At 27.8% G+C, this 25,640-nt stretch overlaps 1 protein-coding gene across 1 annotated transcript; it reads left to right on the forward strand.

Annotated features, from left to right (window-relative positions):
- Window positions 1-1,524: 1,524 nt before the first annotated feature.
- LOC135929043 (disintegrin and metalloproteinase domain-containing protein 10-like) lies at window positions 1,525-25,347 on the forward strand. Its single transcript, XM_065465533.1, has 18 exons — window positions 1,525-1,656; window positions 6,536-6,675; window positions 7,210-7,564; window positions 15,592-15,694; window positions 16,236-16,405; window positions 16,895-17,018; window positions 17,136-17,331; window positions 19,150-19,334; window positions 19,612-19,804; window positions 20,611-20,773; window positions 21,057-21,243; window positions 22,131-22,248; window positions 22,539-22,762; window positions 22,981-23,142; window positions 24,022-24,081; window positions 24,223-24,511; window positions 24,570-24,834; window positions 25,090-25,347. Exons 2-18 carry the CDS (start codon window positions 6,573-6,575, stop codon window positions 25,190-25,192), a joined length of 3,000 nt encoding a protein of 999 aa, XP_065321605.1. The 5' UTR covers window positions 1,525-1,656; window positions 6,536-6,572; the 3' UTR covers window positions 25,193-25,347.
- The last annotated feature ends 293 nt before the right edge of the window (window positions 25,348-25,640 follow it).

The following is a 25,640-nucleotide window of genomic DNA, read 5'->3' on the forward strand; positions in this document are numbered from 1 at the left end:
TAATGTTTATAAATTTGAAATGTCAAAAACCAGATAAAGAAAACCGAAAATGATCATAAAATCAAATCTGCATCCTATTTTCTTTCAATTTATTTTTTTATAGCTATAGTATTAATAAATAAATAGGCATATCTTCAAGTTGGGCCGAACATAGTTATAGGAGAAAGCATTTTAATTGTATTAAGTCAATTGTAAAAATTCTAAATAAATATTTAATATTAATTAATAATTTTAATATACAGAAGTTTCTGACTTCGAAAAGTTTGTATTATTTATTAAAAAATAAAATGAGCTTTAGAATGGTGGTTTCCATTGGCAATTTTCTCTCTATAAATCAGAAGCTTTACTAGCCTTTTTTAAATTTATTTAATGTCTTTTCTAATATAGCAAATGTCGTACTGATGATGATAGTATGGCGTTGCATTACTTCATTGTACTATTCTGGTCGGCAAACCTGACATGCGAAATGCAATCAAATTATATCTCTTGCGCTAGATAAAGCGGGGTTTTCCATTTCATAATGACCCTCTAACATCCGACAATAGGCAAAATCAAACAAATTCTGTGGTTACAAGGAAAATGGAATTTCTCATGCCTAGGACTAAGTCCCCATCCAACATCAACAACGCCGCTATGACTAGTGAGCAAAATTTAAAAATCACCAAATACACCTCTGATTCGTCAAATTATTTTGTACCAATAATCTGCTCCATAACAACGTCTGGAGATTTGACGAAAAATCTTTTTAAAGACGTCGGCCGCCATAAAATAAAATCGGGGAGCCTTGTGAAGACTCTTATTTAAGACAAATGATAGCAATAATCATCCTTAAGGCAAATTATGCTGATTAAATTGATTCAATTGACCCAGATGATGTTCTTCCTCATATAAACATATTTCTTGTTTTCTTTTTTTATATTTTCTCTGATAATAAATTATTTTTTTTTAGTAAATGCAATAATATTTTTTAATTTGTTATATAAATTTTTTGAAGTACGAATTATTGTATTAAACTCTTTTGCTAGCAAATTAGCTATATATAAATAAATAGAATTCTAAAATAAAAATTTAATAATTTTTTTTATTATTTTTAGATCAAAAATTTTACACGACCTTTTAATTTTATCCCAAAAGTCTACCAATAGATCCCTAGGCACTAGGCTCAATATATCATTTTTTTAAAATCTTAGTCAAAATAAATTCTAAAATTAATGGAGATCATGAATTCTCTTTTAAAATGTTACAAGCTAGAATATTTGACACGATGATAGATAGTTGACAGGTTTTCAATCTTCTGATTTTTGCAGTATTACAAAAAATTTGTGATTGTTTTATGAGGCATTTAATATTATTTAATGAATGTATTGTAATAAAAAGATAATGAAATGTTATTTTTATATGGACTTCTTATATTGGGTGGGTATTTAGTTTTTTTTATTAATAAAAGTTTATCTTATATTTAGAATTTCTACATTTTGCTGCAAAGGTGCTAAGTAATAATATTCTAAGTTATTCTACCTACTACGAGAGGTTAAATTATGAAAAACTGCCTATTTCTTCAAGAATTAAAAGAGATATTAATGGAAATTCATATTTTTCACACTTGGATGGCTATAATTCTCAATATCACAAATTAAAATTTGAGGCATTTGGAAAGTATTATAAATTATCTTAAATATTTTAACATATTAAAAGAATGAATTGATTTTTTATTATAAATTAACAAATTTTTTAAGTTTTTGCCATAAATTCACTAACATTTTTGAATTATTTTCAGTATCGTGAATCAGTTATGAACACTAGTTTTTTTAAATATAATTTATAGAATGTTTAATTATACATAGATAGGGTCATCCATGTGATTTACCTTATTTAGACATTGCTAGAGGGTAAAAAAAAATAGTGGAAAAATTGATAAAAATATATTTTATAGTTATATTTGTATATGGTGAAGAATAGAATGTCATGATAAACTTATGGTTAGTGAAATATCCTTTATTATGTTTTTTATAAAAAAATTTAAGAGTTAAGACTCATTTATAGTAAGCATTTATCACTCAAGCAATGAGACACATTACTGTATTTTTTTCGAAACCAAACAAATAGTAAGTAAAATTTATAATCTATAGCACTTCGAAGTGTGTGAATTGCAAAATTTAAAGCCTTATTTAGTTGGAATATGATTAATGCCTGGCCTAGCCCATTTTTAATTTTTTTTACTAGGCTCAGTTTTTAAATCTTTTTTTAAATACAAGGCCTAAACAAAAATATGTTGAACACCAAAATAAACAACTATTTATAATCTTGGTAAATGGATTAAATTATAACACTATACTTTATCGATTATCATTTCTATGAAGCATCAGAATTCATAAAATAGAAAGAAAAAAATTGCCCACCCCATGCTGTTTTTTTTTGCCCAGCCATAAAATAAATAATTTTGGGTCAGACATTCTAGATCTCTAATAGCAAGGAAAATCATTTTGCCTAATTAAGCAGACAATATAAATTTTACCTATTATTTACTTGCTTTTGAAAATACCCGATTGTCCCATCACACCGATATACACTTACTATATAGAATAGGTCTTATATTAAAAATTTTATTTATTTTGTCAATTCTTATTATAATTTATTTTTTTGTCCATATTTTTTGACAAAGCAGGATTGATTGAACATATATTAACTCTCAAACATAACAAGTAGGCATTCACAGCCAAAGTTATAATAATAATATAAAGACATAAAACATTTAAATACATGCCTCATTGTCCTTATTTGAACAAAATTGTAAGCACTACTATGTTCTATTAAAATTTTAAAAAGGGTTTTGGACTAACCCAGCCTGTAAAATAATTTGTACAGGTTGTTTGGCCAGTAAAAAATTTTTATGATACAAGAATTCATAAATTAGCCTAAATATAAGAAACAAACTCAGACTCAGACCAAAATATTTGACAAAATTTGTATTGTATAAATCCTGGGTTGGGTTTCATCAACCTCAAATTTGGCCTAATTCTACTTTATGTTTTTTGGGGCATTGAATAGATGGAATGACCTGTTTAAATTTAGCTGAAAGTGGGAACTTATCCCATATTAGTTTATTTTCCCATTTTCAAGTCCTAATCCTAGTTTTGTAAAGCCCAGCTTAGATTTTTAAATTGATTATTAAATTAAAATATTTTAAAAATAGAATGTATACATTTTATTTGTGATATTATAATTCTGTCATAAAAATTGATAATTATTTATACTTTGACCCTTGATATCTCCAAAAATATAAGAACAACAGGGGTGCTAAAATTTGGAAACTGCTTTAGTTACATAAATTTATATAAAATAATACTTAAACATAATTTTTAAATTATAAAATGACCTGATTAGTAGAAATAAAATCAAATTTTAATGATGTCAAGCTTTATAGTAGAACTCTTTTATTCATGGGATTCTATGCCCCTTCGGAATCATGGATGTTTTATCATTTACGGGTTCGGAATCAATCAAAACCTAACATTGTATAAATATGGTTACAATATTAAATATACATATGGGGCTTTAATACATACAGTCTTTTAGGGCGACCATATAACCCCTATATTTTTAAAACTGGGTTATGCAGCCACGTTCATAATCCTATCACGTGGTATGTTTATAAAAAACGAAGGAATTTTTTTCACCAGAATTGGCATACTAGGATTTACACAAAAAAAACAACAGCATGAAATTGAACCCAACAATCGATAAAATTTATTTATTTTTCAAAAAAACCGTGCATTTTTTTTGTTGGGGAAAACAAATGTTAATAAAATATTTTATCTGTTAGACATTGCGATACCTATTTTGTCAAACAAAATATATTAATACCGAATTATGAATAAATATTATTTTATACAACAATTATTAAAAATAATTATTATACGAAGGCTAAACGAATGCACATTTCCATAGACTCATTATTTTGTTTAAATTTAATTAACTTTTTTTAAAAAAAATTCCTTGATCTTCATTTGAATTGAAAAAAAAAGAGTTATGATTAATTTTTTTTTGTCATATTTTGAAATAATTTATTCAAAGTCGACATTATACAACAAGTTTGATTTTCCCCAATTCCCTTCCTTGACGAAAAAGAAATTCGCATATCTAACCTTACTTAAAATTCATTACGTATCATAAGGGAATTAAAGAAAGGGAGAAAAAGTAGAAAATAAACATATCATCTTATAAGATGGAGAAGAAGAAATAACTCAAATTGTTAGGTAGGGCATAGCTCATCTATATGTTAAAACTGTTAGGTGTCACTCAAATTTTGATATTTATTAAGTAGGCTAAAATAATTATAAATTTTAAAAAAAATATAAAGCCCCCCCCCCCCCCCAAAAAAAATAATAATACCCGGGCCAGGCCATTTATTTTAAAACAAATTATTTTAAATCATCGTTATTAGCTATAAAAATTAAAAATAAATGGAATATATTTTAATAAAATCCGGGGCCTGTCGGGGTGGGGCCGTGCAAATGGTATCTGCAGGTTTTTAATAAATGTAAAAAATTCAAAAATAAAATAAATAATATATTTCATATTATTACTATAAAATTTAGTGCTGTAAACGTTACTTCAAAAAAGAAATGCGTTACTCGTTACGTCTGAAAAAAGTTGCAAAAATAAGACATCTTTTATAATAATATATTTTATATATAATTTACAAATAAAATAATACAAAAATAATATTATAAGATGAGATATTTTTTTTTAATAATATTTTATTTATTTTTAACAATTAATTTTTAAAATTATGATCAGATAAACAAGAGTGCTTAGTGCTAAACACAGCTTTCGCTATGCTAAACACACGTTCAACTGGCGCAGAAGATGGGAGGGTTGTATTATATTGGACAAATAAAATTTTAAATTGGAAGAATTTATTATAAATTAAAGAATAATCTTTATTTTGAAAAAAGAAAGTTCATCGTAAAATAAATCTTCAGTAGATCCTCATCCAATTTTTTTTTATCTTTATTAGAAAATAATCTGTACATGTGTTGTTTTTTAAAGGAATTATGTCTGCCTTTTCTTTGTCAAGATCTTTTCTAAAACAGGAAATAAGTTCAAGCTTCCTTCCTTCTCTGATATCTAATTTTACGAGGGCCTATCTGATTTAAATAGTGCTGAATTATTGCTGATAATATATATATTCAATTGAAATAAATTATCAAAATATAAATTGTGAACAATACTTCAACTTTATCATTATCTTGGAGAATTAATAATTGACTCTCAAAATAAAATTATTTAAAGCCATTTTTAGATATTGTTATCGTGGGAGTTAGGTTTCCCAAATGCATATTTTCTTCTCGCTCTAAAATCGAAAGAACTTACGAATTCCATAACTCTATTAATTTTATGGAGTTATGGAAAGAGTTTCATCATGTTATAACCGGTTTAAATAGATATCCCATTTTTCCCTTAAAAATAGCTACACAGTTAGGAGGATGCCCATGTTTATTTCACAATTGAGGTTAAAATATTTGAGTTGGGACACAATTTACACTTACAAAGTGTAAACTTTGTACCCTTAGTTTTCTTCATTGGTGTCAAAAAGTTTCATATTAAAGCCAAAGCAGGCTTTACTCATCTTCAGCTGAATTAAATATACAATTGACATAATATTCTTTATAAAATAAATTATAATATTAATAAGTATTTATATTTAATTACATATGAAAATTTAGCCACTAAAATTTAAAATAAAAATGAAGGAATTTGGTGGTTGATGTGAATTAAAAACTCTGCTTAAATTATTTATAAAATATAAAACATAAATTACTAATTTAATTCAAGAATCTAATGTTTATCTTAGAAAACGAGGCATTTAGTTATAATTTTATTTGGGGAATTTTTTTTGCCTAAGCCCTTTCTTGTCTATTTACTCAAATTTTTGTAAACAATATAAACACGTGAGTATCTTAGCAGGAATTCGCCTATTTTATTTGCACATCAATAAAAAAAAGCATTATTTTTACAAAATGTATGTGCGCGCGAAAACAAGGGCTAATATATAATATTACAACTTTTAATCGTTGATTTTACTTCTTTATGATTCAACCTTTTGCACCCAGATTTCGATTCTATAAAATATACAATTTTTTTTCATATATATATTTATTCTACGTCTACATCTATCGTTAAATATTAGTATGACTCATCGTTTGTTTGAAGTCGGCAATCTTGAAATATATACCACCCCCATCCCCCAGCTGCTTATGTATTAGACTAAACTGTAATATTATTAGATTATAATTTTTCCTTATATAACCTTGGCTGATAGTATATTATGATACCTTTAAAAATATAGATGAATTTATTTTATAGTTTAATTTTTTTTTCGAAATTTTTAATCGGCATAAAAAAAATTTCAGCCTGAGTTACCGCAAAGTTTTATATTTGTGCCAATAAATTATTTTCAAGTGAAAAATATTATTTTTCAATTTATGAGTATCTTCATTTAAAATTTTATTATAATATTATCTATTACCAGAAACTTCGAGTTATTACTCGAAGCGAGCTATCAAGAAATGGCCCCCAATTTACAAATAATCACAGTTTCCGGTTTCGGTAACGAAACATTACACAACTCGGTAGAATACGTTCGTTGGTTATATACCGGGATCGTCAAAGGTAAAAAAAGGCGAAATATTACTTATAATAATAAAAATTAGCTGAGTGAATAATTATAGTTTTTGTCGCTAGGGCGCGGTTCTTATTCTCGAAGTCTTCGAATCGGGGGTAGGGGATGAGAAGCCACGATGATGAATGCGAGATTTTTATGTTTTAACACTTTTTAAAAAAACTCGCTATACTAAGTAGATACAAATTTATCACGTATTTAATTCATAATTGGAACTTTTGAAATAAAATTTAAAAAACGGGTGTTTATACACATTCGTTAAATGAAACTGATTTAGAAAATTGCATTGTAATTGGTAAATAAGTGCACACCTCTTTTCGTTAAATTTACTCATGTAAAATACCTTGCATTTTAACATCGGCCTACTAAATAGTTAATTCCTATCGTTTATATTCACTTTAAATATTTTTAGAATTAATTTTAGAGTGAAATGCGTCACAAAATAGTTTTAGTTTTGTAAACGAGGGGAGGAGGAAGAGAAATAACTTAAATCTAACTTATATTGAAATAATGATAATTTGTAGGAGACCCCTATTCTCACGTAGAGGGAAACTTATTGGACGGTTATTTCGAAGGCAGAATTATTACCTCCCCCATTGCGATTGGTTCAGGTCATCATATTCATGCTCCATCTTATTTCGACAATTCGATGCATAACGCTAACAATCGAACGAAGCCTATCACCTCCATGTACGTTCAACGAATTTATCCAGGCAATGAATTGAACGATTTTCATTCCGTCATTTATTCTGAAAATCATATGAAAGATCATTTTGCCCTCCATAAAACGACGCCCAACTCCATGACAGATGAGTCAATCACACAAAAATCAATATATCATAATAATAGTGGTTTAAAGATAGAGATGGAAGGAGACGAGTAAATTTTTATTATATATTATGATATCATTTTTAGAATATAAAGTTAATCCACCAGGGATTCGTGGCTCATTCATAATTGACTAATTTTAGTTTTAATTATTTTTGAAGATAATGAACCTAAAAGAAAAACAAAATAAATTTTTAAAATTTAAAATAATTGACTGGCCTTAATTATAAAAGATACCAAAAAAAAATTAAGTCTAATTTTAATACTTAAAAAATTTCAATGACAGTATAAATTAAATTAATTTAGATTATTGATATGAAAAATATATATAAAAACTCATTCATTTAAATCAATATATACTTCTCTATTTTTCTTATATTTTTAATTTGCTGGTTCAACATTGAATCCCAGTGATAGGAATATATTTTTCCCAAAAATGAATGTGTTTAAGGTTAAATTAGTATTTTATTAATAAATAGTAAAATCATATTTGATTGAATTATCATTTAGTTGTTTTTTTCTGGACTAGTAGCTATAGTATATAAGCGAATACCTCATGTGGACTAGTAGGGTGAGGTTATATACGAGAAATATATATAAAATAAAAATTGTTGCTTAAAAACTTATAAGACTAATCTTATTTAATATTCAAATTGAACAATTGTTTATTTCATTTATTTTTATAGGATGTGATCCTTGGTATTTTTACATATATTTTAAACTCGTGAGATATGAGAGAAAAAAGCAATAGCTTCAATAAGAGAATCTGTAGTTTTACCTCTTTTCAGTCCCAGACATGAATTCTTAAAAAAATTTGATAAATTCGAAATAATTTTGGCTCTATTTATAAATGGTTTCAAAGAAATATGCCATCACCCGATTTTCAACTGGTTTATCGATATAATATAAATTTACCGTGTTATTTTATTTTAGAAGCCGTGCTCGCAAATCTATTTGCTTGTTCATTTAAAAAAAATAAAGGTTCAGGGGTTAGGTAATTGAGAACTAATATATAAACTAACCTGAATAGTTGGCGCCGTCAAATTGCAAAATACATAAATATTTAAAAATGGCAACAGATATTATTCAATCAAAATTGGTCAAGATAATCATAAAGTTTAACCCATTTCACATTTTTTGAGAACGATTTTGATTCGGATGACAAATTTATTATGTTCAATAAATAATAAGGGAATATAGTCATATCGCTTTATTTATTCAGATTCTGTATGGGTTCCCCGTCATGTTGGTAAACAGTTCGATTTGAGCCGATTTTTAAAAACGGCTAACTCAATATTTTATCCAGAAAAAATATAACGCAAGCCTGAATATTTTGCTCATCATGGCACAAAGGTTTGGGCATTTATTAGCTAATTGAGGCTTGCTACTAAAATGAGTTGGCCTTTTTTTAAAAATCGACTTAATAGAGCCATTTAACAACACTAGTTCCCCGGATTACAAATTTTAGGCTTATTTAAAAAAAAATTAGTTATAATTTATTAAAATAATTATAAATGGGCAAATAAATAAAATTTGATATATTAACCATAAGGTATGGAATATTATTGTTATAATAAAATGGGATCTTGACGACCCCACGAGTTTTACATTCTTGGTAACTCAAAAAAAAATAAACTAAAAGCTATATATATCCAAGATTAATTATTTATTTAATAGTTTTTGAAATTTTTAAGTTGTTTAGGGTCAAATTAGTCCCCTCTCTTTTTTAAAAAAAAATAATTTGAAATCCATAATTTTTCATTACATAATGATTGTATACCGCTAACTTCTTTCTCGTATAATGGCGATTTTCTTAGTTCCGGGTAAGCCAGTTTCCCTTCTGATCCTTTTTTCCACTTTTACCGTCCTAGACATCGCTATTTGGACTTATTATTCTCATGCCATCCTTTATCTTTTATCCACCTCATCGTTGGTCCTCTTGGAGGCCTCGATCCCATTGCTTCCATTGAAATGCATTTCTTAACCCAATCAACTTTCGTTGAATGTGCCCAAAGCACCTCAGTAACAAGGAATTGTAAAAAAATTCGAAAATTGATATTATGTGAACCACTCATAGAATATTCTGTATTTTTCTTGGCCGCTAATTCGCGCTAATTATGAATGAGGGGGATGCAAAAGTTTAAAATTTTATATTATTTAACTTATTTGATCAACTTTTGAAACTAAATATCCAAAATATTTTGAGTACGAAATCTGATATAGATATACAGTCATCAAATCATTTGCTAAATATTATTTATCCTATATATCAGCACGACCCTTATCTTTTTCCAGATTTTGATCTCAGAAAGTGAAAGAAAGGACCTATTACCATCTCATACATATTTATGATGGAAAATAAGTAACACACTACCCCTAAATACTGAGCCCTACGGTATCCTTTTCATTTTACCGAAGAGCCAGGTTTTTCAATTTTCAGAAGTTTTTATTTCTAGACCTCTTTTTTTCTTGTCCTCTCCCGAATTTCGTTTTGATCATTTAAATAAAGCTTTTAATAAATAACTGAGCTCTCTTACATTTCTAAAACTATTATATAATAATACACTCATACTGCCTGATTCTGATTTATAATGTGTTACCACAATTTTTATTTAATTTTAAATATTATTCCTAATTTCTTATATTATTTATAAACTTTTCTTAATAATAGAAGAATATTTTAATTTCTTGAAAGCGATTCAAAAAAAAACTGAAATTTTCTTTTCTTCTTATTTTTCTAATTCATTAATCATATTCAATAATATAAAATATTATCTCAAAAAAATATTTACCTTGAGATTTAAAAAAAAAATATATATATATATAAATGGAGTAGCTTATTTTAAGCTAGATACAAATAAACACGAATTGGAGTATACATTATATAAATTTTTATAGAATAAATTATTACGCGTACAAACAAATTATTGAGCTATCTAACTATTTATAAACTTAATTTTAAACACTCTAGATGGGTGGGGGAATCATGAGACAATTTGGTAATAAATATATTGGGCTATAATTATATTACAACAATTGTACAATGTCGGAATTTTATTAGCATATAATTTACTTTATATTAAAATATTTATTGATTGGATATAATTTAAATTTTGTAAGAAGAAAGGGGAAAAAAAGAAATGAAAATATAGTTTTTGTACAATGATATTCAGTTCTGTCAACGATGTATAGAATCGAGTCCTATAGGACAGGATCGCGGGCCGGGCCAGCAGTAACATCAATAAAATATAGACCTGGCCCGAGGCCTAAAGATATTAATTACATATTACCTTCCTTCTTAGCTTGATTAATTTTCACGATTATAAAACGAATTTTAAAAAGTTTTGATACAATCAAGAGATGGAAAATTTTTATTTTTCATTTTCATATCATTTTTTTTTAATTAAAAAAAAAGAGCTGAGTGAAACTAAAAAAAATTGTATCTTATTTTAAATTCGTGTGTGTCTCTTCTTTCCCGTCAGACAAAAATTCGAATCCTTCACTAAACGAAACATGGAAAATAAAAAAATATTTAAAATTATCAAACTACATATTCACTCCAATCATATTATCAACAAACGGACATTTTCCTCCTTTAACATACAAATTTTTAAAACTTTTATACTCAAAAATCATGACATTTACTAATGAACAAGAGAATTTCCCCTTCTACGGCAAAAAGTGCAAATTGATATGTTCAAATATAACTGGTCCCTTTTTGGGAACCCAACTAAAAAATAGTTGGCCATTATATTTAACCGTTTATAATAAGATTTTTATATTATTATGTTTGATTTTTATATGTTTTTTATAGTAGAAATTTTTTTTTATATAGATTTTATAATGTTATGTTATATTTGTTACACAAAATTTTACTTTCATACTCAACAAAATAATTCTTCATTGAAATATCTAATTCTACAAATAAAGTTTTTTTCCATAGATATAATTCTTAGATTATTTAGAATCGCACTTCTAAGTCGAGATTTAATCAGCTTGCTTTTGCTAATTAGGGGAGACCGGGGTAAAGCGATTGACGGGGTAACAATGTTAACGCGAATAACTTTTTAACCATTGAGTATAAAGACCTTAAATTTGGTGTGAAGATGTATTTTTATATCTAATTTCTTACCTATGTTCATCTTTTAAAAAACTTACCTGGTTTTATATATTTTGTCAAAAAACTGTTTTTTACCCAAAAAATATAAAAATCATTCTCTAGTATATTTTGCTTTTAGTAAAATTTACATATCCTCAGGATTCAAAATTTGGCACACATGTTCCTTAATGTATTAGCTATAAAATAAAATTTATCTGACATCTTTAGCTATATTAGAAGTCACGCAATAACGATATTTATAATATATGTCACCTAGGGGTAAAGCTGTTATGGGTAAAACGGTTAAAATATAAAATTATTCACATTAATTTTTCATTAATTTATTTATTATAATTTTTATTGTATCAACCAAATAATGAGAAATTATAAAAGAAAAACCATATACAGAGATGTAAATATAATAAATGAAGCCATAAAATATAAAATAACAAATAATACTTCATTAAATTTGTCTGCTAAAAAATTTAACATACCTTATACAACGTTGAGAAGGAGATGTAAAATTGGTATTAAAAGTTCAGATCATCATAAACAAATATTTACAAATGAAGAAGAATCTAGATTGTGTGACTACATATTAGAAGCAAGTAGGTCATTTATGGGATTAACGCCTAAACAAGTAATTAAATTATATTGTTTGTATTATATTGTATTTCATAATTTTAATAACTCAATTTAAATATCAATATTAATTTGGTAACTTTAATAAAAATGCTCAATTGAAATTATATTGTATTTCATAATTTAAATAATGCTCAATCTAAATATCAATATTAATTTGGTAACTTTAATAAAAATGCTCAATTGAAATTATATTGTATTTCATAATTTTAATAATGCTCAATCTAAATATTATTAATTTGGTAACTTTAATAAAAATGCTCAATTGAAATTATATTGTATTTCATAATTTTAATAATGCTCAATCTAAATATTATTAATTTGGTAACTTTAATAAAAATGCTCAATTGAAATTATATTGTATTTCATAATTTTAATAATGCTCAATCTAAAAATCATGTGGGGCAACAATTTCAGATTTATGATATTCCAGGAGTGTTAAAAAATGAAATACCAAGGGCAGTGACATCAAATAATATATTAAATGGATTCTTAGCAAGTGGCATATTTCCTTTAAACCCAAATATATTTACAGAACAAGATTATATCTGCTGTAATAATTCAAATGCTAACTCAAATATTGAATTTGAAAATAATGATGAAAATATTACAGTGACTCAAAATAATGATAGTGATTTATCAATATTATTGAACGAAAATGTTCCAGATGATATTGATGAACCTTATCATGATATGTTACCATCATGCTCAAAAAATTATAATAAAGTATTCAATCCTTCATCTATAATACCTATTCCAAAATTATTCAATATTTCATCGGATAAAATATCTAAAAAAAAGAATTCAGAAATATTAACATCTACACCTTATAAAAAAAAATTATTAATTCAGAGAAAAAAAAAGATATCAAAAAATAATTGTGTATGTGTTATTTGTAATAAAAACTATAAAAATAGTCGCGAGGGCGATGAATGGCTAAAATGTACAATGTGCCTTGAATGGGCACATTCTAAATGTGCTAATTATGATAATTATTTTACATGTCCTTATTGTATCGATTAGTTTTTAAATAAAAATCATAAATAAATCTTAAATTTGTAATATTTGTTAAATAAAACAATAAATATGTGTCAAATATTATTTTAACCACTTTACCCTAGTGCTTATCCATTTTACCCTGTACCCAGGGTAAAATGGCGAAAATGAGTAGTTTTACATAACTAATCATAGCTCCTAAAATATTATAGGTAGAGGGCTACACTTTTTATTATCTTGTAGAAGAGAGATGGGGCTACACATTGATCTATAATTTGTTGTGTTTGACTCTTGTTTAAAATTTTTATGGTAAATATGCAAAATGCCTATCGTTTTACCCCGGTCTCCCCTACTCTTATTCATAAATATTAATGGCATCACCCCTTAGGAGATACATATACTTTTTCTTTAGTAAACTTTAAAAATCATCATATAGTAAACGTAATTAAATCATATAATACCTTTCTGTCTAAAATATTGAGTTAGTCATTTTTAAAAATCGGCTCTAATCCAGCCTTTTAACAAAACTAGGTTTAACACGTTATAAATAAGATTAAATTTATTAAAAACCATTCATTAATTGAGGCTATTATCTAAAATAAAAATTTGCCAATAGACCGATAGCCAGCTTGGGCCAAAAAAAACCAAACGGAATACTATTATCCTTAGAAATTAAGATAAGGGCGCGATTGTTTTAGATATATATTTATTTTTAAAATGGATATAACAAAAATTACGGATTTAAAATTTTTTGCAATGAATCATTCATTTCATAAATTAATCATGAAATTTGCTACAAATACAAAATATGTAATTTTTTTTATAAAATATTTTGATTTTGTATTTGTTTTTATAGTAACTAAATATAGTCATAAAAACTTTGAATTTTTATTATTTTTTTGGTATAATTGCATTCATCTCATATAAACGAAGCCCCTTTCCCCCCAAGAGTAGGGATAAAATGATTTGGGTCGATTTTTAAAAACGACCCGATTAAGATTTTAGTCAAAATAATATTACATAAGCCTGGTGATTTTGCTTAGATGACCGAAAGGTTTAGACTGCTATTTGCCAAATCTCGGTTTAAATAATATTTCTTTATCTAAAATCTTAATCGAAGCATTTTTAAAAATATACCCAAATTGAATTTTTAACAGCACTACACAAGAGGCCTATAAAAATTATCAGACCTGCAGACCCGGGTATTAGAGGGCTGGGCCATATAAATTTTAAAAAAATAAACCCAAGCCTAGCCTAAAGATTTTTTCAACACCTAACTGGCCTAAATTTTTTCTCCTATAAACCCGGACCGCGCCGAGTATTTTAAAACTCGACTATTATATATAATATAAAAATAAATATATTTAAATATTCACATTCATTCACTCTTATTTTAATTTCCATTTCAAAACCATTTATATCTCTCGTTAACTAGTTAATAATAGACACGAAAATTGTTTTTAAATTATTCATTAATTATATTAATTTTACTTTGGCCTTATATACTCTACTATACTAGGTAAATAAAATAATTACTAATTTAATAGACTAATTCATTTTTATTTTCAATAGTTACATAAACTAAGTGAAAGAAAGAAATAGTTACTTTTAAATAATTACAACATATTACAATAATCAAATCTAACTATATATATTACAGGTAATTTTTTCTGCAGATTATTATATTTTATAAATGATTAGAAAATAACTAACCACATTATTTAAATTTGCCTTTAAAACTTTACTCTATTAGATAAATAAAATAATTATTAATTTTGAGACTAATCAATATAATTTTTGTCAATCAAACATACATTATAAAAGAAAATACACTTCGCCAAAAATGAACACAAATATACATTCCCTTGTTATTAAATGAAAAATATAATCTTCATTTTAGAATAAATATTAAAAGTTATTCGATATTAAATTATTTCAAATTATCTGTAAACCTAACCGAAAAATACTGAATTAGTATATATTTCCTCAGGCCAATTTTTTTAAACCCGTGTCATAAAGAAAAATTTTTATATACTGGGGATTGGCCGAAATTTTTCCTTGTATAAGTATAAAACCCTAGTCAGGCCGAAATATAATTTTTTTAAATAATCCGGTCCGAGCTGAAAATTATTTTATTTTTTACAAACCCGGACCGGGCCGGGACGTGAAATTTCTCTTAACATTATTATAGTCACTTGCTAATTAATCTTAATACATTTTAAAAAATTAACAAAACATTTCCATACTTTCTTGTTTAAATGGGTTTAGCATATTTTCATCTCAGTTTCGTTCTAATTCGTTGCAAGTCTTCAAATTATATTTTGACTTTCATTTACTATAGCCACTCTCATGACTCTTGGTGTGGTTTGAGCGACAAACGTATCAGGAACTGGATGATGTCTCACTATTCGACACCTCTTGACTCAATCAATCCTAGATCTCACGTTAGAAAAAATAATTCATCCTTTTATTTTAAATTATTAATTGGTTCAAATACCATGATGAAGGGTTAGAATCTAGCCTCATATTGTTGTTCGAATTTGGTCATTGGCGAAGCCAACATAACCAAGGGGATGGGAAGCGGTAAATTTACTCCTCCGTAGCACATTTGCCATTTTTCGTTAATATTATTAAAATCAATCAAATTTATCCACCCTCCCCCGCCCGCTTCCCAGAAAATTACTACAAACCGGCCCATAAATTTTTCAAAGAGGTTTTCGTCCCGGTTTGCAAAAATTTTTTTGAAAACTGTCCTGCAAGACTCGTATAAATTTTTTTGTCTAATAGACAGCTTTAAAATAAATTTGAAACCTCGATCCGACTAGTAAAAAATATTTTGCAAGTTTTCGGGCTTTACCGACATCTAATAAAACTAGCTCATCACGTCATCATAAAGTTTTAACATATTATTTCCTAACGGTTATATTTTTTGAAATCTCATGAATACTTTTAGGTAAAATGATGATTTATATGTATTTTTTTTAGGCACACGATATAAACGAAAAATTATCGCGTGTAAATTCTCAACAAAAATCTCGTCGCCCTAGAGGAGTCAGAAGGTCCGAAATTCCCGAAAAAAATACGTGTTCTCTTTTTATACAGACCGATACCTTCTTGTGGAATCATATAATCAAGAAATTGGACACTACAGACAGGTTCAACAATATCCAAAATAGAATAAAACTCGGACTCGTCTTTATTTTTTAAAAACAGGAATATATATCCAACTGTACTGCTAATTTCGATAGAAAAATAGAGAAAGAACTTTTTTTTAAAAAAAAATAAGTAAAATATAGATAAGAGGAAACATAAGTCGGTTCAAAGACATTAAATTTAATTAACCATTGATACTTTTTATGGGTTTTAACATAAGAAAACCGAGACAGAAACCTTGTGGGGAGGGTATAGTGCCTGCCTGAAGGGCAATTTATCTCATATCTAACGACGTATAGGATTCTAAGAGAGTAGGGAGCAATTTTTTTGGATGACATGGGGGTAGTTCTTCCAGAAGAACTTCTCAAGTATAGACCCCAATAGGGGGTTTAGTGGTAACGCTATTTTACATAACACTATATAATTAAGATTTTTATAATAATCGTTTTTACTCTCTTCTAATTTCTTTCTGCATTTTATTATATCGTTAGGAGACGCGTCAGAGAAGAAATCATAGCGATGATATCCTCCCACATCAAGGCCGTCAATCATATCTACGGCTCCACCGATTTCGGTGAGGTCAAAGGTATCCAATTCGTTGTACAAAGGATCAAAGTTTGTTTTACTTATTTATTTTAAATCTTAAAATAATTCAAATGAAGAAAAGTTTTAAATGATTCCTTTCAAGTTTTTAACGAGTATAGTATATGTTTGAATTTTTTTAAATTTAAGGTTTTAGAGTCCACTTACTGTGACAACGTATCCGATCAACGGCAAGGTAGTTACTGCAACCCCAATTTGGATGTCACCAACGTACTAAATCTGTGGTCACTCGAAAATCATGACGATTTTTGTTTGGCATACCTTTGGACTTACAGGGACTTTGTAGGGGGCACGTTGGGCCTGGCTTGGGTGGCCGCCCCTGATAGTAATCTAAAATTCAAATTACCTATTTCCCCTAGGAAGTGTCTTAATTCCCCAACTACACAACTCCATAATGGCTTAGATAAGCTTTTACTCTAAAAATTGGCTTAAACCTCTAAGCTGAGTAGTCTCAAAAAGATGGAATTTTTTTAAAAATAAAGACATGGTGCCATAAGGTTAGGAGATTTGTTAAAATACCCTGGACGCTTAAATTTTAGATGAATAAATATATTTCACATGCATATTTAACAATTATCTACGGAGTTATAGGGATTTCATAAAGTTATGAGGGGGGTTGGCTTGTATGAGTACCTCTTGATCAGAGCTGTGAACCAGAACCCTCGATATTTTACCAAACTCGAACCCTTTTTTAAATTTAGGGTTTAAGGTTCATTAATTTTTATTTTAAATGTTATTTTTTTTTAAATTTATATATTAAAATTAAATATAAAATTTATCTAAACTATTTAAAACATAAGTATTTATTTTTGATATGAAAACATTTTTTGTGAAAATGATTTTTCATGGAATCATTTTTATTATATTTTAGAGTAAGTACTACATTTTATGTAAAAATTTTAATTTATTGTTTGTTAGATTATTAAATTAAAAGTAAGTCCAAGTTCAAAGAAAAGAACAAAATCACAAAGTAAAATAGTTTCATTAAATGCAAGATGCACTGTCAAAGTTAGGCATAAAAAAATCGATGGTTTAATTTTAACATAAAGATTTTAGAGGATATCTTGATAATTTTTCTTCTCCGTTTAATGACGATTTCCAGGTATACTCAGTATCATGATTATTAGCTTATAAAATTTAAAATAAGAAATAGAATATTATTTTTTATCTTGTATTGCACGATTTTTTAAAGGTTTTAATTTATTAATCATCTATCCCAACCCTTCCCACTTCCTCTCTTTTTGGGTTACAATTTTTTTGGTCCTCCTGATATTTTAAATTGATTCCAATATTTTAGAATTAGTATTGGTAACAGTGATCCTCCTATACTCTACAAAGACCATTTCTTTAAAAATGGGCGCACTAATAGGATCAACCAAATATTTTACTTCATTTTTTTTTTAAAAAATAATTGAAATCGATATGATGATACCTTAAATATTAGAATGTTCTAATTTGCATTTTTTTTAAATAAAATAAGATCTCCTTTAAACAAGCGATTTTAAATTTTGCTTTATCTACGTAGGCTAAGGTCATACTTAGCGTTTAAGAAATTAAGCTAACAACCAGACCAGCTACAATTAGCACAAGGCAATTCCCTTGTTTAGGGCATTCATCGGCAGAATCAAAATATAAGAAACGAAATAACTATATTTTTACCTGAACGTTTTGTTTGGAAAAGGATATTTTCACCAGAAAATTTAAAACTATTAAATAAGATATGTATACCCAGAGCTTAGGATCTAAGATAACTTTATGAAACCCAGGCCATGCTGGGCCAATTTTTAAAAAATTTATATTAATCAGTTGGTAAATGTTTGAAAGTCATATAATTATTGTTTAATATTAAGTGACTGCTCATATTTTTAATTTCATTTTTCAAATAATTTACAAAATGTGGCAGAAAATTATTATAAAATAACGAGATTTTAAAAAATCCGAGCCTGGATGTAAAAATAATGAAACTTACAATCGGCCTAAAATTTAAATACCCGGGCTGGGCTTGATCTAGACTACTAAATATTTTATTTTATATTAAATTGTAATATTTTTAATTTGCTTCTAAATTTTTTATATATTAAATTTCAAATTATTTTTGGATTTTTTATAAAATTTTGCCAATTTTATTTTTTACCACGTATAGGGGAATCGGGTGGACTTTGCGAGACATTCAAACCATACAGTGACCTTAATCAAATCAAGAGGCGTACGATTTACAAATCGCTCAATACGGGGATCATAACCTTGGTCAATTACGGTGCTCAAGTCTCTCCTCGCGTCACTCATTTAACGTTCGCTCACGAGATTGGTCACAATTTGGGATCACCTGTAATGATGACAATTTTTTCACGAATCCCATTTTAAAAATGACGAACATTGTTAATTATGTAATTTTTTTTAAAGCGTAAGTAGATTGGGGTGAGCCACCGAATTTATTTCCGCCAGGAACACCAAAATTTTAGCATATACATATTTTTGGAGTTTTGCTGTAATTTTCATTCTACTTAAATAAAATAAGAGCATTTCGGATTCACCCCATATTAAGAACGCGAAATATAATCAAAATATTAACGATGATATATATTTTAAAATATATATTTTTTAGCACGATTTTCCTTCCCCGTGCAGACCGGGCCAGGCTTACGGAGATCGGGAAGGGAATTACATAATGTTCTCTTCTGCCACTTCCGGTGATAAATCCAACAACGATAGATTCAGTATTTGCAGCAAGGTTAACATGTCCAAGATCCTCGATGCCATCATTTTCGAGAAATATGGGAAAGTCAATTGCTTGATCAGTTAAAATCAATTTTTTTTAAAAAAATTAACTTAGAGGGATGGGCTTGTTCACATTGAGTGTGTCCTTAAAAAAAATTAATACTAATAATTTGCAAGTGTAGATTCAAATCTCGAAATTTAAAAAAAATATATTAGCACTAACTCAACTTGGATACTTATCAAACTAATAACCATAACCATACATGTGTTTTTTGTTCCGAAGCATTCAATAACACACCCTTATAGATTATAAATATTTTTTTTTTAAATTCACAATTGGGCCACATTCCTAAAGATCGAAGCGCTTTTTCAGGCATGTTTACGATAATTTTATTTATTTCTAAACGAAGGATAATTTGTCGAATTAATTTTTTTATATATAAGTATAAAAAAGTTATACGGCTACCAATTTTAGACACCATATAATCGTTGATAGAAAACGAAAAATTAATTCGACAAATTAGTATCCTTTGTTTGTAAATATAAAAAAAAAATTCTGAAAAACATGCACGCTTAGAAAAAAGCGTTTTGTTTGGACTTTTCGAGTTTATAAAATTTATGCTTTTTTTGTGGACTTAATGTTCCGAAATAAAGTAAGTTTGATAGAGCAATTTAGGAAATGAACACCCATGTTAAATTACAGTTTATATTAATTCTATTTAACTTTTTGAATAAATTTTAATCAATACTAATTCGTTGCATTTAAACGACAACAGCCCTGTTGTTATTTTTTAATTATTAGAAATATTAAGTTTCAAGTTCTATTTACATTGAATTTTAAAAATGAACAACTAATTATAAATATTCACTCGTTCTCCCCATACAGAAAATGATGGCGCTTTCTGCGGCAATGGTCTGCGAGAGGAAGGAGAGGAGTGCGATTGCGGTTACCTAGAAGAATGTCAGGAGAACGGGGAAATCATGTGTTGTCACCCCAGAACCGAAGACCTAAACACTTCCTGCAAGAAAAAACCTGGGGTCATGTGTAGGTTAGTCTAAATGAATTTTTTTTGTTGAACACGCTTAGGGGCTGCATAACACTTTCGAATCGCATTATTATATGAAAATGTCTTTCATTTTCCTACTACTCGTCAGTTTTTTTCTAAAATCCCACACTTGTAATTGTATTACGCCTAGATTTTTTTTAAGATTTAAAATTAAGTAGTTCAGTTCTACTCAAATTTTATTAAAAAATTAATAAATATATTATATTAATTATTGTAATTAAATAAAATTTGAAACACAATCATTCAATAAAAATTAATTGTAAAGCCCTAGCGAAGGCCCATGCTGTACCAAGCAATGCAAGCACATGACGCCGAATGTGATGTGTTCTCGGCACACAGAATGCAGTTTGGATTCGTTCTGCACTGGTTTGTCAGCTTCATGTCCCGATCCCCGCCACAGAGACAACCGAACCACTGCATGTAACGATAACACTCAAGTGTGTTGGCAAGGGGTCAGTCAAATATATATTTCGCTTATTTTTTTACCCTTTCTTTTTTGTTTCCTTCATAGATTTAATATCTTCTTTTTGTTTATATTAGTGTTGTTAAACGGCTTGATTTGAGCCGATTTTTAAAAACCGCTAACTCAATATTTTATCTACAATAATATTACGCAAGCCTGAAGATTTTTGCTCATAAATGGCAAAAAGGTCTAGACATCAATTAGCGAAATCTCGAGGCTTAGGCAATATTTTTTTGGCTAAAATATTGAATTAGCCTTTTTTAAAAATCGACTCAACGAGCCGTTAACAACACTAGTTTATATACCATTAGTTTAAAATTTTTTGAACCATTGCTAGAGGTATATTAATTCCACTTTTTGGAGGTCGATCTGATATCGGCCGATTTCCGATCCCATATCATATTTGATTTTGTATTCTGTAAGCATACTAATCGTTTTAATTTTTTAATGCACACATCTACTCATCTCATATACTTTTAAATAGTAAACATCTATAATGTTACTATACCATTACAAATCATTTATTAAATATATTATAATCTAAAAGTATATAAAATATTTAATTGATAAATCATTTATAATTAAATTAATCATTTTATTTATAAAAATAAATGGTATTATATATAACTTTTTTTAAATTTTTATCTTTTTTTTATAATATGCAATATTTTAAAAATTAAGACGCCATTTTATCCAATCAAAAAATTTTATAATATCGATTTTAAAAATGAAATATTAGCCCGATACAATAAAATATATTGGTACATCTCTAATTTTTGCATATCAACTATTTCATAATTGCTTTATTATCATCTCATAATTACACCACCAATTTAAATCTATTTTTTTTATGCGAAAAAAACGGTATAATTATAGCAATGTTTGGGTTCGATATGCGAAAAAGTTAATCTCGAACAATGTTTTATCAAATACCCTAAAGAGAACAAAAATCCGGACAGGGAAAAACTTTGTCAATTAGCCTGTCAGCAGATCAGTAAATTAATTTTTACATGTGAATTTTTTTAAACTTATGAACATTATTCTTTGCATACATCATTTGTTACTGTTTTATAAAGGGCCTTCAACTTCAACCCCTTTAGTTAACTTTTTACCAAAAGTTGAGGGCCTTATTCTATCCCAGACTTTAAGAAAACACATTCTTAATTTGCCGCACAAAGACGTTACCACTCCCCCGACATGTTGAGACAGAAGGAGAGTTTGTAAAAGATAACTCTTTCATTTTTTTGAGCTAATAACTTATTTATCTTGTAAAATTAATTCAAGACCAACCAGAAACGTGTAAAAGCAGTCACGAATACCCGGCTCTCAGGGCTATAAATAAAGGGAATGGCATAAACCTCAAACCCGGGTCTCCTTGCAACAATTACTTAGGCTATTGCGACGTATTTTTGAAATGCCGAGAAGTAGACCCCCAGGGACCCTTAACCAGGCTCAAAAATCTTGTATTCAACACGAAGACCTTCGCTGTGTTAAAGACTTGGATCGTGGTATATAATAATATATATATATTCTCGAATTAAACTTGACGATTGTCATCTAGGTACGGGGGGGGGGGAAGTTGAGAGGGAAAAGATAATGGGGTGAAGGCGGGGGCTATATATTTTTGAGGGAGTAAGCAATTTTATATATTTAATTCGAAATCTTGGATTTTGTATAAAGCTTGATTTGAAATGTTAAAGGTTGACTATAAATTTACATTTGCAAGGAACATTGGTGGGCCATCTCTCTGATAACGCTAGGTATGATGTTATTCATGGGTCTCTTCGTCAAATGTTGCGCCGTCCACACGCCCAGTAGTAACCCTAAAAGACCGCCAGCTCGTACTTTTAGTGATACCATGTCGCGGACCGCTCATACTATCAGAAGGGTATAACATTAAAAAAATATTTTTGGATATTTTTTTAAAATTAAATTTTAATAACTGATATGACAGGTTATCAATCAAAATAATTTAATTTTATAAAAAAAACGTTTTTATTATATACCATACCTTTAATTAACTTGAATCCTTATTTTGCTGACCTGTGATCCTACTCTTTACCTCAGTTACCTGTTTTATTAATTTTTAAATATATTTTATTCAATTCCAAAGTTTTCCTCAAACTTTCCTTAAGTTGAGTTATTAGTATTTCTTGAAGGGTTATCTATTATAAATAGTTTTTTCATAAATTAATTGCTATCATAATCGATCAGATTCAGAGCCTATAATTAGTAAAATGTAAGACTTCACCATAGATACTAATAAACCTGCAACCCAAAATGAGGTATCTTGATTTGATTTGATTTTAATAATATAGTTTAATTACAAAATAGTCATTAATTAAAATCTTATTTTGTAAAAAAAAATTGGAGAATCATTTCTATAAATATGCTTATTTCTTTTTTTTATTAAACACATGTCTATAACTAAAAAAAATTTAATAGTGTCTGGTTTCATATATTTATTATTTAATCAAATTCAAATCAATATGGCATAAAAGTATAGTTTTATTTAAAATTAATGTTATCGTTACGCAGTTCAATGGTAATAATATTATCGTTACGCAGTTGGTAATAAAAGTCTATCATTTAATAGAACATTGAGTTTAAATTTTTTTTAAAAATACATTAAAATTTTTCGTATACGTTTATTATTTTTTTGTCCAATTTTATTATTATTTCGCAAATAGCCTCTTTATGACTGAAACTTTAAATGAGTTATTAATTAAGCTAAAAATAAAAAGTGTTTTTTCTTAAATTTATATAGACTAGCCACCACGTGTTACATTCAGCAAGCACCCTCAGGAGAATATCTTCAAATCCGCACGTAATATTTAAATATATATAAATTCTTCATTTATGTTAACATTGATTTTCTTTTATTTAAATAATTTTTATTATATGTTTTAAAAATTGAAATTTTGTAATTGAAGATATAAATATAATGTAATTATAATAAATGTTTTAGCATTCAACTTCCGCCGACCAATTACCCCCTATAAGTAGGATAAGAGTTTTCCCTTCCAACCATCAAGGGCACGCCCCTCAGCCCTCCGCGCCTCACCTAAGCGAGAACAGCATCGTATACACCGACAGGAACGGTAGGAATTTCGGTGCTAAAGCCAATAAACTTTCTAAGCACCGGGCATTGGCATACAAGGGCAAAAATGTGGGAGTACAGGCTCAACAAATGCATCACAAACAAATAAAAAAACAAAAGGAAAAACAGAGGAGGGCCACCAAAAAGGATAGCAGAAGTAATGATAAAATATAGTTCTTGATCTGATAATAATATCTCACTTAACAAATACTTAGATGGCTCAAACAATTTGATACCTAATTCTAATGATTTATTGTCCGCTCGCGCGTCCTCTTCTTCGAATCACAATAATCATTACGCTAAACGGACTCAGCACCCGCAAATTAAAGAGCGCATATTAGTCACGGTTGCCTCATCTCGTTCCTCGATCCCGCAGGGCGCGCCCCCGCCTTATGATAATGTCGTAAGTGGTAGTAATTCGTCAAATGCACCCGCGATTGCACGTTCTTTACCCTTTCTGGTGCACGAAAACGGTGGCAAGTATGTTTTTTTTTACCATATATTTTCTTTCCATTATAAATTTTTACTATTGCTTTTATATTTCTTAACTTTTATATAACAACATGCTATATCTAATTTTGCATCTTAATTAGAGGGAAACAGCGTTTTAATGTTAATCGGCCATGCTAACTAATTAGGATGCAGCCTAATATGGTTTTTGCTAGCCACACATTAAATTAATAGATTATTAATAAGTGTATATGTATATATATTTTATATATTAACTTGTTTAAGGCTACCCAAGGTAGGATACGGTAAAAACCGCGGCATTTACAATCAGGTTAAAGAAACGGCCATTCTTTCATCCGACAAAAAGAAAAAAAAATCCAAAAAATGATAAAATCGCATTTTTATTTGTTTTTTTTACAGAATTTATTTTAATATAAAAAAAAGGCTCAAGTATTTAGAAGTTTAAATATGCGTGACTGAACTATTAAAACAAATTTTTCGTATTTTGCCACACAAAAATATGCACAAATTTTTTTTAAGTATTTTTTTTTTATTTTAAATTTATATACCTAAATAATAATATGCAAAATTTAATTTCTAAATTATTCTTTAAATATTTATTGTTCATCAATAAAAAAAACTACCTAGTTAATTATAATGATCTGTAAAGGCTACTCGGCACTATTTATTCAAAGTTTGTTTATTCTTTATTACACGCTCATTTTTATAATAAGAGAATGATTAATTTTTTCACATTAATCTATCTCATTACTAAAAATTTTATTTATATTTTTTTTAAATATTATATATAAATATATACATGTGATTTTTTTTAG

This window comes from Gordionus sp. m RMFG-2023, chromosome 4 (genome assembly GCF_954871325.1).
Source record: "Gordionus sp. m RMFG-2023 chromosome 4, tfGorSpeb1-WG-v2, whole genome shotgun sequence".
NCBI classification, from domain to species: Eukaryota; Metazoa; Nematomorpha; class Gordioida; order Chordodea; family Parachordodidae; genus Gordionus; species Gordionus sp. m RMFG-2023.